Genomic DNA, 16,950 nt, shown 5'->3' on the forward strand with positions numbered 1-16,950 from the left:
GAAATAAGAACAGACTGCATAAAATTAAATACTCTGACACTATTTAAAAATAAATATAAACCTGATGATTGTCTGCAATTGCCATTACAACTGTTTGCGTGACCATGACCTATATCATCATTAAAATGAATGACGGTGGGAGGGGCTTTCATGAGGCCAGACTGATTGTTAATATCTCCCTTGGGATACACTTTAAACATACTAAACATTCAAATAAAAAGTCTATCGATATTGGTGAAGCCTAATACAACACCACATTTTTTTTATTAACTCAAATGCGGTACTCCCACAAAAGATAAAAGAGAATGAGAATGTTACAAGCTTATAGGAAGGCTACAAAATCTCCATCTATTCTTCTGCTAACCAGACCTTCAGAGAGAGTCTGAGATGTCTGATAGCATCGGCTGAAGGAAGTCTGCTCAAATGAGTCCTCCTCACTAACTGCAGTCAGCTGGTTCTTTCATATGGTGGTGATGTTGGCTAAGCTGTTCACGGTGTGACATGAAAAATTATCCTCAACTGAGATAAGGTATCAGACAGTTGAGAGAAAAGAACAGCGATGGATCTAATGAGATTACTTAAGCGTTTAAAGCATTTCATTTTTTTGGAACTGTGCAATTTGTGCACGCACAAACTCTTGGTGACTGAGCCACAGCACACAACACAAACAAATATATCTGACATGCTACAAAAATGGGATTTACTACCATATTATTGAGTGTTAATGTTTTTTAATAATACTGTATATAGAATATCTATTATTATAGAGCAATTGATATGCTGTTTTGTAAGTGCAATACTGTTTTCTCTTGTGCAGTACTTTTTACTCAGGTAAATGTAAAGTATCCGTAATAGTTGCTATTTGTACAGTGTGTAATATCTCACAGTACTGAACTCCTGTTTTAGAGTTTTTTGTAATAGTTTGACTACTATACATGCATATTGATACATGTGTTAGATGAATTTGTATGATTTTGTTTGTAATGTACTGATATATTTGTATTATGTTGAGGAATTACATTCAAATGCACATCTGTCTGGGCAATTGTTTGAATGACAAGTCCAAGTCTAATATGCCCACTACTGTTCACTTAGTATGTTAAATAGCAATTTCTATATTTTTTTTCCAAATGTGTTGTAGAACAATCATTATGGAGTTTGTGCAGTGACAATGAGTCCAGTTATGAATTTCATATACAGCTTAGTTTTTCATAAAACCTCACCAGATTCTCATAAGAAAATGTTTCAAATCACATCACATTTACACAAGACAAGTAAATTCTGCAACTAGGCTTCAGTTCACTCAGGCAACTGTGTGAATCATAGAGGTAGCAGTAACTTCTAAGCCATTTTTAAAAGCTCCCTGGATGACAAAAAACAGCCTACAGCACAGACAGGATACTAAAGCCTTTATCAAAAGGAATTTAAAACGTGGAAGATACTTGCAACCAAGCCTTTAAGGAATAGTTTTAGTGCCACTGACAAAAGATGCTGGTGGACTGCAGGGTCCCATAAGGCAAGCATTACAGGTGGGCTGAAAGAATTGGGTCGCTTCCGTTTTGTCACTGCCCTAATGACAGGCCTCCAGCAACAAGAGATGATGATGACAAGAAAGACAAGTTGAGGCTCCTTGTGTAAACTCATGGGCTCGGGCAGTTGCCACTGACAGATTAAGAAAATGTAGATTTCTTTTGTATTCAGTGATCGATTCCAATATATGCAGCTAATATACACAATTTAATACAATCATACACCAGTTCTGGAGGCAGAAACAAAAAGTGCTATGTAACTTACCTAACACTGCAAATATTAGCACTTATTCCACAGTTCTGGACTTTAAAAAGGATGTCGGCAATTGTAATTTTAGGCTTGGTTTATAATTATATAAAACCTGCCTGATTGAAACGTCAGCCTGCTGACATGACATGATAGAACAACGAGCACAGTACTACTTGTTGTACTAGCTTATTAGCCCTGAAGGCTTTAAAGTAGTAAAAGATTAACCGATTGATTATTTGAAGGAGCGTCTGTGTCACTGTTGATTTAATTACAGTGACGTATCACACTGTAATATATGTTGCAATACAGTCACTCCTACAAAGCAAACAGTATGAGGCAATAAATAAAGCCTTTTACCCTTGGTTAGAGTCTCCATCTAGGACAAAGACACTAAACATACACTGTAGTTTATATGGACTATGAGATCAAAGAGATTGTAAAATCCTAGAGGGAGGAGGACTCTGAAACAAGAGTTGTGAAAGGCATCGGAATTTCTATGAATGAATAACACGATTTCACAACTCCTGGCACAATGACAAAATCACTGAAAGGGCTCCGTCCTGACTTTATTTGCTTGGTCAAATTACACCACTGTAGCAACAAAAAACAAACAAAAACCCCACATTTTTTTTGACCGTTTTATATTTGGGGCATAATTAGACTTGGGGGCATAATTAGATTCCCAGGTAGTGTAGAGCAGCTACTGTAATTTGAACAGAGGATTTTGATTTGGACCTTCTGTGACTGGCATCATCCATTTGAGTCCATCTGTGTGCTGCTTGGTAGACAGCTACATTAGCTTCTCATCAACCCATTGCTGTTTTTGTGCTCAGAAAGTATTTGCTTTGGCAACATCTTGGTGCCAAGGAACTATGTTGAAGTGAGGGGAGGACTTTCCCAATTCTTTGCCACCATGGCATCTTTAGGCAATTATAAACTAGTCTGATTGAGAGGGATTCAGGGTTTTCAAAGGACAGTACCGCCATGTTGCTATTTTAAGCTGGGGGTTGAATCGCCCCATCAGCACACTCAGTGTGTATTTTATGGAGTGACGCTATTATCTCGACCGCCATTATCCTGCTATGAGCATCTGTCAAGGCTTAGTGCTGAACAGACACCTCAGGCACTGCGAGGGATCCGTTCACAGTCCGAGCAGCACACGTGTGTATTTGACATGCAATTAAATCCATAATGGAAATAACCACATTCAAGCCGTTATTTATCTATAGACACGACACTGCTGATAGATGGACTGTCTTAATAGCAGTAAATCTACACCTTATGGCAAGTTAATCGGGCATTGTTGTGAGGAAGAGGTGGTGTCATCATCATGGGTGATTCATACTTGTAAATACCAAAAGTAGGTAGGTGTTGTAAATTCATGACAAAAATCTCTTCCCTATCATTCAGTATGAGAGGAATAAAATGGGGTAGGAGTTTGCCACACAGTTGCTACCAAATTATATTACCCTGTCTCTGCTTAAGGCTGGATAGCATCATCTGTTAATTAAGATATGACAAACATGCCTGCCGACTTAAACACTAATTTATTGTGTTTAATTTCAAACTCACTGCTCAATTATAGTGTATACAATTTCCTTTAATTCGACTTTAAAAAATACTTTGTGTTGTTTTCTGTTGGGATTTCATTAGAATGTGCTGAAGATTAAATAACTTCATCTAAATAAGGACCAAAACATCTATTTTGTATAGCTTTTGGATTTTATAGTTGTCTGAGGAGAATTGAAAAGTACACATATTATTATTACTATTATAATCCATCCATCCATCCATGTTCTGAGCCGCTTCTCCTCACAAGGGGCAGGAAGCGGTGTACACCCTAAACTGGTCGCCAGTCAATCGCAGGGCACATAACAGAACATCCAAACTCCACACAGGCGGGGCCGGGGATTGAACCCCGGTCCTCAGAACTGTGAGGCAGACACTCTAACCAGTCTTACACCATTCCGCCACTATTATTATCAATTATCATTATTATCAGATGAAAAAAATTAAATACCATACCATTCTACTGTGTCAATGTGTGTCAAGCCACGTTATATCCCTGTAGAACATAATGAACCTAATAACTAACATTGCAGGATGTCCACTGCATGTTCTTTTTGCTTTTTTTCTTTAAGGACAGACAAACAATTAATTTCTGTATTCAACATTTAAGTTTTAAAAAATAAATAATTACAAAATTGTTGTGGGATTTGAGCAATATGTTGAACATATTCAGATAGAACCAAAAAAATGGGTTGAAATTTTGATGAAATTAATGCTTAAAACATTTTCAGGAGTGTATGACGGTCATTTTTCTCAGAATAAGACATATGGATTATAGCGTTTGGAAAAGAACTAATTTCATCCTATTTTTTTTAACCGATTCATGACCCACTTCCATGCAACTTTTCAAATTGACAAACAAACGCCATCACACCCAGAGGTTGAAATTCCACGACATGGTTGCCTTATTTCACCCCCCCCCCCCCCCCCGCCGCCTTTCCTTTCCTTTCTTCCTGTATCAGTTTCCCTTTTTTCCATAACAACAACTGTCCATTGTTTATTTGCTCAGTGCGGTCAAGCAGTGTCGTCACAAGAGTTATTCTCATGCTCTCTGCTGTATAATCAATCGCAATCAGTCCACTCAACGTCCTCACACAGATTCCCACGTCTTTGCATTGTTCTGCATGTGTTTCTCCATGCCTCGGTTTACATAATCTCCCACAAAGCACAAGGACATTTTACTGATAGCAAGTTTTATATTAGTGTGCCTCCGGTACTCCAATGACCATATTTCTCTGTGATATAAGACTCACTCCTAACCAGTTAATGAGAGCACTACATAACTGACAAGTGCAATTTTCATACACACCAACTCTCTGCCATAGCGTCCTGCCCCGCACAGTTCCCAGATCATTTAGCGAATGCAAAAATGTGAAAGTGAAGCTCATCTTTTCTGCTCATGTCCCTAGATGACTCATGTGGTTTCTAACAATGACAGAATGGCTTGAAAAATAGTTGGGTGGTGACCAGGGTGAGGTTGGGAGGCTGAATGTTAGCTCGGTCAATAAAATACAGTAAATCTTCATACATTTGACTATTATTTATAAATTTCTTGTTCTCACACTGTAGCTTTTTTTATATTAAAAATAGACTGTCACTTTAGTGCCTCACAAAAAGCCATAAACCTTCTCTTAATAAAGGAGTTGGATTGTCCTGAATCAAAATTTGGGAGCCATCCAATTTTTCAAACAGTGTAAGGAAGGCCCTTTTCTGTTCCAACATGACTATACTGTAATGTAAGAAATTATTCAAAGTAACTGGAATACCTTTCATAGACTAGATGCCAATTGAGCCGACTTACTGTATCTTCACCGCAGCTGCCAAGAGGAGGTAAGGTGGTGGATTGTTAATAATACACCAGGAATAAATTATTTATGCATTCCACTGCTCTATGACCAACAGTTAATGGTCTAAGCTGCTGTTGCTACTTGGCCCATAGACACACAGTCAAGAGAAACTCGATGACCTGATGAATGAGCCTTCAGTAAGTCCTAAATGTACATGTTGAACAGCAGGATGTGCAGGTTTTCCATGTCCCTGTACTTGCTGTCAACAAGCTTTGAGCTGCTGTTTTTCCACATGTGAAGTCATTGAAGTCATTCACACTCAACTAAGTTAGAGTCATTTAATAAATGACTGCCAGTTTGCTGAACATTATCTGAGCTGTTAGATTTCTAACTGTGTGTGCAAAGTACTACCCAGTCTATGCATGCCAAAGTATTAAGACTCTGGAGAATTAATTTAAAAGCTGGCAGTTCCCCTAAAGTCAATGAGGGACAGAAAGATAATGAAGCCTTTTGAAGTGTTGGATTTTACTCGTTTCAAACATGTCCCGTTGGCGTAACTAATCAAAAGTACACCGACCTCACTTAAACCATGTTTTCAGGTCCCTGGCTGACTTTGGGGCCTATGGTAGGGTGTCGGCACCTCCCGCCTTGGGAAGGCCCACCTTCTGTGACCCGTTCTGGCCACTGGGTGGTGGCGGGGGCCGGGGATATTAGCTGTGGGGTGGGGAGGGGCTACCCCCCTTTTCTCTGTGGTCTTCCAGATTGTCGGGCTGGGCTGGACCGGCAGGAGTCTTGCCTCTTGCTTCTCACACTCAGCACATTTTTATTACTCACACTGTACATATTTTGCACATGGGGCACATTCGCATCTCATTCGGGGTCCCCTGGGGGGTTGGCACAAGGCATGATGAGGCGGACGCCGAGCCGGGTCCTGGCTGTGCTGGTCTCCGGTCTGGTCACGCCCTTTCTCTGTCCTTGTCTGTTCTGTCCCTCTGTCTGTCCCCTAAAACCCCTTTCTGTCCGGCTGCATTTTCAATAAACATCAGAATAATAAGCAGAGGGAGTATTTCAAACTCCCCCGTTGCACAGCAAAACTGTTCTAGCACAAAAAAGCATACAGATCCACCATTCTGCATAGCCATGCAGCTGAACAGGACAGGTTAAAAAAAATATATATATGTAAAAATGTTTTCACCAACTAGTACAGTTAAGCTTGGTTTACTGTGCCGTGGTTGAGACCAGTAAACCATTATCTGTCTTTACTAAAGGTTGACAATAATAACAGATGCACTAGCTACATACATAGAGTGCTGCAGGGATGAAGGGGAAAAAAAGATAATGCATTTGAATTCTCTCTGATGTAATAGTACAAATGGTATCCAAAATAAAAAAATGCAGGAAATAAATAGTTTTAGTAACATTGACAACTTTACAGGACACCAAAATATCACAGATATTACCATACTTTACCATTAGGATTGTAAAGCAATGCAACACATGCAATTGGTTGGTCAAGATGATAAATGTATTCTCAGATTAAAGGCTATTTTGACTTTCATTATGATGCTGAGAATGAGACAGAGGAATGTGCGGCGGTTTCATGAACACAGACAGGAAGGCAGACAGTTATTTTGCGTATGCTGGAAAGCAGCAGGAGTCGACTCACCAAGACTCGGTTCTCTGTCTTGTCTCCTTTGATCTCCAGTTTGACTCTCTTCCTTAGTGACAGCTTCACTTTCCTCCCTACCGCATCCCGCACGCTCTCTACACACAAGGGACAACAGATTTGGAGTCAGTGTTGGCATACATTTGACATCGTCTGTCAAAATTCTGTCATTACAAAAAGATGGATTATTCAGTTATAAGAAGGAATTTCAACAAAATCTAATGAAGTTAACCAAAGTGAAAAAAGTTAGTGAAAGTCACACGCTTTTTTGTGGATGTTTTGTTTTTGTGTGATGCCACCGCACAGCCAGGATGACAGAGGTGGCAAAGAAGAAACGTGTCGACACCTTAATGACACTTAACTGTGACGTAGCAATAGCTTGGAAACACGTGTGTACTAGCTGCACAGTACAATATGGCTGAAGCGACAATACAGCAACATAAACCGTGCCTGCGTGGGTTTTCTCCGGGAGCTCCGGTTTCATCCCACATCCCCAAAAACATGCATGGTAGGTTGATTGAAGACTCTAAATTGCCCGTAGGTGTGAATGTGTGCGGAAATGGCTGTTTGTTTATATTTGCCCTGCGATTGGCTGCCGACCAGTCCAGGGTGTACCCCGCCTCTCACCCTAAGATAGCTGAGATGGGCTTTGTCATCATTTCCAGTCCAGTGAACCCCTGCTATAATCGCTGTTTATCGTTGGCGCCCCTCCTCACACCCCAGAATTTTAAGCAATCGCTTTTTGGGGTGTTTTTACATGTCTATAGGCAGGTCTAAATTTAGATTCACACGCCTTCAGTGTACTATCACGTTGTGCCGCAACATGCCAGGCAGCACTGAGGTTAATTAGAAGGATGCGTCATAAATGAGCAACAAGAAGAGGCAGAGAAGGTCCCCAAATCATCTGAAGCAAGTCGTTGCTCCCCAAGACCAGAGAGAATGGACGCCTGTTAGTAATGTTGTGTGCTCTGTTTGTATATGTTGTTGCCCCATGTCTGTTGAAGTAGCAGTTGATTAAATACTAATACTAATTCCCATTAGACGACTATAAAAAAATTAACTTTGGAATGGTGGTATTTATTCCATAGTTATGGACTTAAAAAAACCCAAAAATAGACCCAGTTTTAATTTTCACTTGTTTTAACTAAACTTTTTTTCCTGATGACATATTTGATTTTCAGCCATTTAGGCTCGTCCACATTCAGGTTGAAACCTACATGGGCCTGTAGACGTCAGCGACCCAAGGCAAGCACATTTCCTTCTACTAGTACGCGTTGGTTGCTTCACAAATCAATACTACTGGTCAGTCCCTCCTTCATCTATTATTTTTATGGAATATTAACCAATGTAAAGTGGATGGTTTTTTTTTTTTTTAAAGGAGTGAAAATTGTGAGGTTAGATACATTTGAGTAGGCTTGTTTTGTTAAAAGCGATCACTGTAATCCTATGTTGCAGAAGGAAGGAAGCTGCATGCCATATGAAGGTAAGTGCGAGTGGATTCATTTCCGCCTATATACACAGGTTTAATCAGCTCATTGTTGAATTAACTGCATCACTCATGGCTCCAAGACCTTTGACAAAGAGTGAGAGCAAATTATGTACCACAGGCATTTGCTTTGCGAAGTTAAAGGCTTTTTGTACCGTCCGTGGTGTAGTGTAACCGCGGGGAACTTTGATGGGCACCGTTTTCGTACCATTCCTTCCCATAGTATCACTGGATGTGAACCTCTGTCCGGATTTGCAGGAAAGTTAAATGAGTTTTGCATTCGACTTGGTTTTATAAATATTTTGTGTTAACTATCAAGTTACATTTGATTGTAATAGCAGTTAAATAGAGCAACAAAATTGTGTAGGAAGCTACTGCACTCAGAGATCCATATTATTCAGCGTATACGCCCTTCAGCTTGATTGTTCACACCCAGGAGAAGCGCCAAAGTTGGCAAGCAGGCCTAGAAAGCAGAAGTGGGTCAGCTGCCTCTCCACGCTCTTCACACTCCCACTCATCCATTCTGAGGGAGATTCTACTTGAGCACATCTGTGCTGCGTATCCTTGCTTACAGGCTTCTTCGGATCAAAAGGAAATAAATAATTAGGGAAAGCGCTAAAAACAGTTCATCCGGCTAACATGAGCGCCATTTTTTTGTGTAGCTTTTGCGTGTCTCTAAGCAACATGAGACCTTCAATATTTTAATGAGCTGGAGCAGAAACAAACAGTTTTCCTTCATTTCCATTCCTAATTAATTTCATCTGGAACAGCGGTGCTAATTTTACCAGTCGGCTACCCTGTGGATTGAGTTAGAGCATGTGCACTTGGTCTAACTGGGAAAATGAACCTGACGCTCAAATTGACTCATGTTTATAGACTCCCGGTAGATACAAATTGGTGTACTTTCACATGGATGTACTAATCGCATCAAGGAAACTGGAACCCTATAAGTCAATTTATTTTGTATTTCGTTTGTTTCAGCATCAAAAGGTTGGGGTTTCCACTGTCAATATGTTAAAAATGCTAAGAAAATGTGATCATTACCACAATACCTTTTGGTACCTTTGCTCAGCGTATCAAATACAGTGCTATGGTATGGTTATTGTTGGGTACACTTCTTTCCGTGTTCTTTTGGTTTTACAACCCTTAGTACTTTGAACTTACTACCGCCATAAAGCACAATGAAGAGGTCATGTTTTCGCTACCAGCTAAAAACAATTTGGCAGATTTGCACAAAGTTTAGTGGAGTATGACATGAAGCAAGCAAGTCACTAGGTGTTGGCATGATGATTATTTAAAGCGCTTAATTGAAATTCAATAATTGTGTCTTGAAGATGCAGCTAGGTGGAACTAGTGATTAGTACGTCTGCCTCACAGGGTAGAGGATCTGGGTTTGAATCTCAGCTCCAGCTTTTGTGTGTTGTTTCTCTCTGTGCTTGGGTTTTCTCTCTTTCACATTCCAAAAACATGCATATTATTTTAATTGTATCGATTACGCTTATTGCCTCCGAGTCCAAGTCACTTGGATTTGAGTATCTGCCGAGATAATAAGTTCCGATCCGACACAAAGGACAATGCATTAAGAAGAAGAAAAAAAAAAAACAGGTTGTCTCAATAGCCTAAATTTGATTTGAATAATAGTATCCCAACATGATACCCTTTTATATGGCTAAAAGTCTAGTGCAGCAGTGGTTCAAACAAAGTAAACAAAATCTTTTCATAGCGTATCAGTGTTGTAGCACAAAATAACAATGCAAACATTGCATTGTTATTTTTTATTTTTTTTTATTTTTTTCCAAATAAAACGCTCAATTTACAGACATCACAAGTCGCTGTTGCACTGTCGTCTTATTACAAATTAAAATAGTACTTTCAAACTGCAGACATTATCACTGCCCCGAGACACCAGCTTCACTTTTACGCTATCCACTATTTACAGCAGGCCCACTACAACTAATGTTACCTGAATGGTCCCGATCTGCAGTAAATTTTGTTAAGTTCACTTCAGCGGCTTCCTGCATAAGTAACAATGAACATCGAGGTTGTTTTAACGGTCGTTTGGATAATGTGTGTCGCCAAGAAGCGACGTCATCGGGCGGCGCCTTTGTTTTGGTTGCCGACTCGCCACCATAGCTTCGCTTTTCTATTGCCAATCAACTAACCCCATTTTGTGATTTATTTATGAACAAATAGGTGCTGTACAATCAGTCTTAATGAGTTGCAGCTTGAATAAACAACAAGCATGTTAGTGGAACCCCAGCAATAGTGTGGATTTTGTATTTTTTTTTTTCTCACTTCACCACATGAAGCATTACATTGTGTGATATAGAAGTAAGCTATTGCTGTTCCATTTGCCAGTATATTTGTCCCTCGGGATTATGTTGTTGCTTTGCAACCTATAAAAATTAACAACATTTAAACCTTCCTATCTTTTCACCCAATTTCTTATTACGTGATAGGAATGGGACAACCCTAATTAATTTCAAACTAAATTGTCCATAGGTTGGAATGTGAGTGGGAATGCCCTGCGATTGGCTGCCAACCAGGTCCGTAAATCGCCATAAATCCGCTCGGATTGGCTCCAGCTCGCACAATGTCAGCTTTGGGAAGTTCAGCTGTCATCATTGCAGACCTCTGCTAAGCATTTATAGTTTCATTCCTCCGATTCAAATTATTTGACACATCTGGTCTGTTTCTCACCCATTTTTTCCTTCCACTGTCACAAGAATAACTTGACTAAATGTGTACGTCTAAATGCCAGGTGGACGATTGAGGTGAAATTGAAACAGTTTGACTGGCATTTCTCTACTTTCTATTTTTGTCTGTATGAGGATGAGGGAGGGAAATGTTGCATGATGCTGAATCACTGGCACCAGTGAATGTTCCTAACAATGGTCATCATCCACACAACACCTCACATGACGTGATCATGGCAAATGCCTTAATGTGCTCAATTACTTCGATTATTTCCCTATACTAGACCATAAATGTAAGATTCAACGTGCGGATGACACACACACACACAGAGCCAGTGAAGTCATCTCTTATTAAGTGCCTCGGTACAATTTCCTGAATACCACATGCCCCATTAAAAGGAGGAAGTCTTTGTCCATAGATGGAATGGAAAGTGCTTGTGCTTGGCCAAGATTGCACCGAGGTGTCAAATACGGACTGCTTGGTCAAACAAAGACAGTTAAACACACGGCGGCACAACCTGGGGGAAGAGTAAATGTCCAAGGTGACAATATAAACAGGTCGGAGAAGCGCAGCAAATTCACAGGACCAGTCTTACGAGTTTTAAAGCTGCAACTGTGGACCCAGTGCAGAAGGCCACCACAAACTGGCAACACTCGTTTTATACCTACGGGTACAATGGGCTGCTACATTTGCAAAGACACATCAGAGTTTGTATCTGTTGAACCAAATCTATATTGAGCAATATTTGAGCCCGCACTGAATGATTGCCCATCATTACTGACAAACTAATGGATGTCTTGTTTGTTTCTGTAGTTTGACATGAGCCATCGTGGCGCTATGCTTTGTCATTTAAATACGCAGAGCGTCCACATTAGGCGCGGCAGATATTTAATTTAATCTCATGCCACATCAAGCGAGGTGGTGGGCCACCAGGTCTGGACCCCCGAGCCCTTGAGCTTGGACACCAGTTCCTTAGACAAGAAAGTACAGGGTGTCCACAAACTAGTCTCTTTCGAATTTAAACAATGTATAACCAAAGCAATTGACGCGGTATGTTAATCAGATATGTTCTACGATATATACTCAGTACGCAAGTATTTAATCACATTACTTTTGTGTATTTCTGGTACCATCTTGATTAAATGGGTTATTTTAAGTACAGTAAAGTAAATAATAGATATTCCTCGAGAAAAAAAAAGCACAGTGTGCATTGTGGTTTATTGAAACCAAATCAGATATGCAGACTCAGCAAAATGGAAGACATCCACAATCACAGTCGTCAATTTGTGCAAGAAATTCACGGAGACAAGGACTTTTTGATGTGCTTTGTGCAACTAATGGTGCATTGGTGTCCATACAGACGTATATTAAATGAGGCGTACTCCTCATTTGGCAATAATTTTACACAGATGTGTCTACCATTAAGTCTGTAATCGATTTGTTAAATTCTGAAGAGATTTATGGACACCCTGTACATCATTAATGTGCCTTCAGGGGCACGTACAAAACAAAGCTTTTGTACACTACTAAATCAAGACTTTTAAGGCTTGGGAACAAACCTACCCCTTTGGTGCTTTGGAAAAGTACCATGGAGTTCAATGTATTTATATTATTAAAAAAAAAAAAAAAAAAAAAAAAAAAAAAAAAAAAAAAACACTTTTTTTTTTAAATTAAAAAAGAAACATATTTGCGTAATTAGTGTAGATAGAACAGTAGAGTTAACACCACATCTGAGGTCAAAGCAATTGTGTGTACCAAGGAACCTTCTCGTCCTATCCAGTACTTGTGCATAGTTTAGGTAGCAGAGGTCCACAAGCGAGACAATCGCACTATTGTGTGCCACAATGAGAGGCTGTGCAGCATTCACACACGCGTGGGTCCGACCGAGAGAGTGGAACACATGGCCACAAATGAGCGTTACTCACCCAGAAGCTCTTTGGGCACCTCTGACACGTCCTCGCTCATTTTGGGCACACTTAACTAGTCAAACAACACGACGCCTGATGTTTCGTTTTAGCTTTTTGAGAAGCAAAAGAGGGAGAAAGAGAAGTAGTGTCAGGTGGTGCCACAGTGCCGCCGCTCCCGGTGGTTTGTCTTGCCGGTTACATGCTCCTCTGCCCCCGCGGTGTCCGGGCAATGTGTCGGTGTGGCTCGGCGGCGAGCATCGCTTTGTGAGTCAAGCCGCTTTAAGATGACGTGAGCCGGAAGGGGCAAAAGTACGCCGCCGACGAGCCCAGATGGAGCGTATCTCCGGAGGAGGCACGACGGGACAACATCCTCCCTCGCCGTCTCCCGACCGTAAAGCTGTCGCTGCTTGTTCCGCCGCAGCCAATGGTGGACACCGGCAGCCCGAGCCCCTCCCAGGCCGGTGAGAGCGGCGTGGCAAGAGGGTGTCACACCGATAATGAGGAGCAGCCAGCAGCCTTGCGACGACGACGCGGCCCACCAACCGGAAGAAAAGAAAAGACCCAGCCAACCGAAGCCCTTCAACTATCGAAGAATGTGCTGGAACGTATTTTGGGATGATTCGTTTTCAAATCATCCCAAAATACAAAATGTAGACACGTCTGCGTCGCTGGTGTTTTTCTTCATGACAATCAATGAGGTAGAGAAAGGAGAGAGGGACATCTTGTGGTTGTTAGGTGGAATTGCAGGGAATTGAGCTTTCCGGCTCGTTGTGACGTCACACGTCACGTTTTGAAGTTGGCATTTTCATTCAACATACACTATATTGCCAACAATTCTGTGGTTTTCATGTTTGTTGCACCTCTCACAAGTATAAATGTAGTCTTCACAGGCCAAACCCAAATCTGAAACTGACTTGACAATTAGTGCTGTTTTTTTTCGATTAGTCATTCATAATCGATATTATGCTATTGCCGATAATCTCTTACTATATATCTGTGTGTGCCTCGTTCCACCTGGTGAACTGGTTGGCAAAAAAAAACAACTTGCATGTTTATCTGGGGAATGCTATTACTCGACGTGTTAGTGCATTTCATGTCCGACGAAGTAAATAGTGTTTTTGCTAAACATTGTTTATTTAGATTTAGGCCTCGAATATATCAGTTCGGAACCAGGCGCGTACAGTTACAAACGCCGAGAAACGAGTTTTGTTGAAATGTGAAATCTTCAGTCAAAGGAGAATAAATGCGTTAAGGTACAGTTGGGCGTCTGCCCTTCGATCTCTTTCAGTCTCCGGTCCAGCTTCTCCGCCATGGAGGCCATCCGAGAGAGTCTGAGCATCCGCGGCAGTTTCTCCAGCTGCTCCTTTGGGGCCTCGCGGAGCCACGTCCCGATCCGATCCGACAGATGACGTCGCTGCTCGTGCGGAGCCGAGACGTAGCGCACGGTGCGCCTTTCCTTCCCTGACTTACCCATATACCTGTCGGAGACGGGACGCTTGTTCAACGTTACGGCTTTTGAGTACCCGGTGGACTTTGGCGAGGGCTCACCTGTGAACTAATCTCTTCATTTTCATGAAGCGCATCCTGTGCAGAGTAAAGAAGCTGGAGAGGAAGGTCCTGAGCAGCTCACCTGGAGACAAAAGTGCAGGCGTGATTACAAGAAGAGTTCAGGGTCGTTTGCAACCGCACCACCAAGGCGGTTATATTGTTGTGTGAAGTATGCGGAGCCGGGATTATTATTCTTGTTACCTCCACTAGGTTTACGTACAGTTTATTTGTCAGTTGAATGAAGCACAAATAAGAATGTAAAGACACGTTTTGGGGGAAGTTGTCTTCGGACGTGTACGATTTGGTGCCGATCCAAAATGAGGATTGTTTGGCCTTGGCGGTTTTCCGTTTTTCCCACCCCGCACGGTTGGTGTGGTGGCTAATTGCAGTTAAGGCTCTCGTCCAAAGTGGAGCTGGAGTACGTGTACAAATAGCACCTCCGTTTGCCAGGTCCTCGCAGAGGCCGCAGACCGTGTCGCGGGCCGCCGAGCCATCGAGGAGTGCGAGCTGCCCGCCGACGCACGTCTTGCGTCGGGCGCACGCCTCCACCGCGGACGAAGATGAGGAGAAGGAGCCGTCGGGGCACTTTTGACACACAGTGTCATTTTGGGATGTACCTAAAAAAAATGGTTTGAAAAATAAGCCACTTTATTGACTGCCTGGTTTTAAATGTGATATTTCAGAACCACTTGGTGCGTCGTACAGCGGTAATAGACTTCAGTTCCATCCATTTTCTTCACACCATGGACTGGAATGGGGGGCGCTCAAATGTGCTCATCAGAAGCAGCCAACCCAGCCGGTGGGGATAAAGAACAAATTGACTGTTTTTTTGGTTAGTTTTTTTAGTTTTTTTCAATAAAGTTACTGTTTTTGCTCATTTTGTCCACTGCAGGTTGCATTGACAGCGACTTAAACGAGCACTTCAGTGCGCAATACCTGATATTGATGCACTTATGAAAGGCTAAAATGGTATGTTTTGTTTTGGTTTTGTTTATTCCCCCCCCCCCCATGCACTGCCACTTCTAGTACAACTTTCAATCGATAGCTTTCCCAAATGCTCGAAATGTATGGGAACGCTCACCTGTGGCAAGAACGCCGTGGCCGCGGGCGCACTCGGAGTGTCTGCTGCAGTCGTCCTCCGTCATGAAGTAGCCCAGCTTGCAGCGACACGCTCTGTTTCTGCGTGGGCCGCACTGGGTCTCCACCTCCTTGTCGCCCGTGCAGAAGTTGCTGCAGTACAGACACTTGGGCAGGTAGTTCCACAGCTCCGTGAAGTGGTTTTCTCTGCACGGCGCGCACCGCGTTCGCGCGGCGGCCGTGCAGTGAGCGGACATGTGCGTGCCCGGAGGGCACTTGTCGCACGCGAGGGTCTCCCCCGTGGACGGATCCTTGTACTTGTACGTGGGAGGGGACTCCGATGCCGAGTCGTGGCAGTGAACGCCGCACAGCAGCGGCAGCAGCAGCGGCAGCAGTGACGACGGCGACAGGGTCAGCTGAGGAGAACGCGTTTGAAAAACACGAGTCTCCAGTTGTCACCCTTTTCAAAGTGACTTTGAACGCATCGCGGTCCTCGTACTTACCATGCCGATGTTGAGTGGATCACACGTGCACAAGGATGCTGCTTTGTCGTGCATTTATATAGCGTCGAGCGAGGAACACATTACTTTCCCTAAAGGTCAAACCACTTTAAATTGGGAAGTGTTTTCATAACGGAGTATGCGTTATTGAGCAACGTTCCATTCATCGACGTATTTAACAGGAATCCCACAATAAACGCCCCCCCCCCCCCCCCCCTTGACTGGAAATCAAATGCAATTGTCTGTCACCGTGAATCATCAACAAATAAAATGATCATGTTTCTTGTTTGTTTTTGTAAAACAAAATATATATATATATATATATATATATTATTATGAACATACTTCAAAAATAATAATTAAAAATTACAGTAAAATAATGAAGTGCACAGGTGCATGTAAACATATTTTAATCAAGTAGAAACTACTTTTTATATTTTAAATAATTTTGATTTTTTTTTAATGTAATCTATTTTCTGGGGCGTTTCATAGCTTAAAGCAATAGTTATCAAATTGTATATTTAAAAACCACTTACTGTAATAAATCTATTGCAACGTCTGCATGAGTTTCACTTTTTTGAATTGAACTATGAAATATATTACATTTTCAAAATATTCTTAATGTATTCAAATCCACCTGTACTATATACAATCAATCCAGCAATCCAAAGTGTCTAAAAATCAATTTTAGGCAATTTTAATTTCGTTTAATTTGTCCTGTAACTAACTAAAAACTCTCTTAAATCACCTTTCCCTACTAAAATGAATGGAAATGCCATCAATAAAACAACAACAACAACAATTTTTATGTTTTTTGATAAGGAAAATAGGACTTTTTTAACATTGTACTTTATTTAATCATATTGCAATAACATAAATAAATAGAATGTAAAAAATTAAACAGTTTGTGCATTATGATTAATTCATTGCTGCT

The 16,950-nt window shown here is 41.5% G+C and overlaps 2 protein-coding genes across 6 annotated transcripts in view; both read right to left on the reverse strand.

Moving 5' to 3' along the window:
- The window catches only part of LOC133401797 (F-actin-uncapping protein LRRC16A-like), a 54,524-nt gene extending 40,663 nt beyond the window's left edge, over positions 1-13,861 (reverse strand). For 2 of the 4 annotated variants that reach the window (XR_009768466.1, XR_009768465.1), the window contains exons 1-2: positions 12,910-13,861; positions 6,802-6,899 (exon numbers count right to left, since the gene is read on the reverse strand). Coding sequence is in view for 2 of the 4 variants with exons in the window: in XM_061675201.1 (XP_061531185.1) it covers positions 6,802-6,899; positions 12,910-12,949 (138 nt within the window). In the remaining 2 variants the exon portion in view is untranslated. The remainder of the gene's footprint in view (positions 1-6,801; positions 6,900-12,909) is intronic. The other 2 variants (XM_061675201.1, XM_061675200.1) reach the window with 1 other exon arrangement.
- A 125-nt stretch (positions 13,862-13,986) lies between these two features.
- LOC133401798 (tumor necrosis factor receptor superfamily member 6B-like) lies at positions 13,987-16,141 on the reverse strand. 2 transcript variants are annotated; one of them, XM_061675202.1, is made up of 5 exons: positions 16,020-16,141; positions 15,521-15,932; positions 14,877-15,056; positions 14,440-14,521; positions 13,988-14,369 (listed from the first exon to the last, which is right to left on the reverse strand). In XM_061675202.1, the coding sequence occupies exons 1-5, from the start codon at positions 16,071-16,073 to the stop codon at positions 14,117-14,119; spliced, it is 981 nt and encodes a 326-aa protein (XP_061531186.1). In that variant the 5' UTR covers positions 16,074-16,141; the 3' UTR covers positions 13,988-14,116. The 2 variants fall into 2 exon arrangements, with proteins under 2 accessions (XP_061531188.1, XP_061531186.1); XM_061675204.1 differs by lacking the exon at positions 14,877-15,056 and having other exon boundaries at positions 13,987-14,369.
- Between the last annotated feature and the right edge of the window lie 809 nt (positions 16,142-16,950).

Source organism: Phycodurus eques, chromosome 4 (assembly GCF_024500275.1).
Source record: "Phycodurus eques isolate BA_2022a chromosome 4, UOR_Pequ_1.1, whole genome shotgun sequence".
Classification (NCBI taxonomy): domain Eukaryota; kingdom Metazoa; phylum Chordata; class Actinopteri; order Syngnathiformes; family Syngnathidae; genus Phycodurus; species Phycodurus eques.

Bases quoted from the DNA above. Each gene is read 5' to 3' on its own strand.
- LOC133401798 (XM_061675202.1), bottom strand. From the start codon at position 16,073: ATGCACGACAAAGCAGCATCCTTGTGCACGTGTGATCCACTCAACATC. The intron at 15,933-16,019 runs GTAAGTACGAGG...CGTTCTCCTCAG, and splicing joins ATCCACTCAACATCGGCATG to CTGACCCTGTCGCCGTCGTC. The intron at 15,057-15,520 runs GTGAGCGTTCCC...CATTTTTTTTAG, and splicing joins CCACGGCGTTCTTGCCACAG to GTACATCCCAAAATGACACT.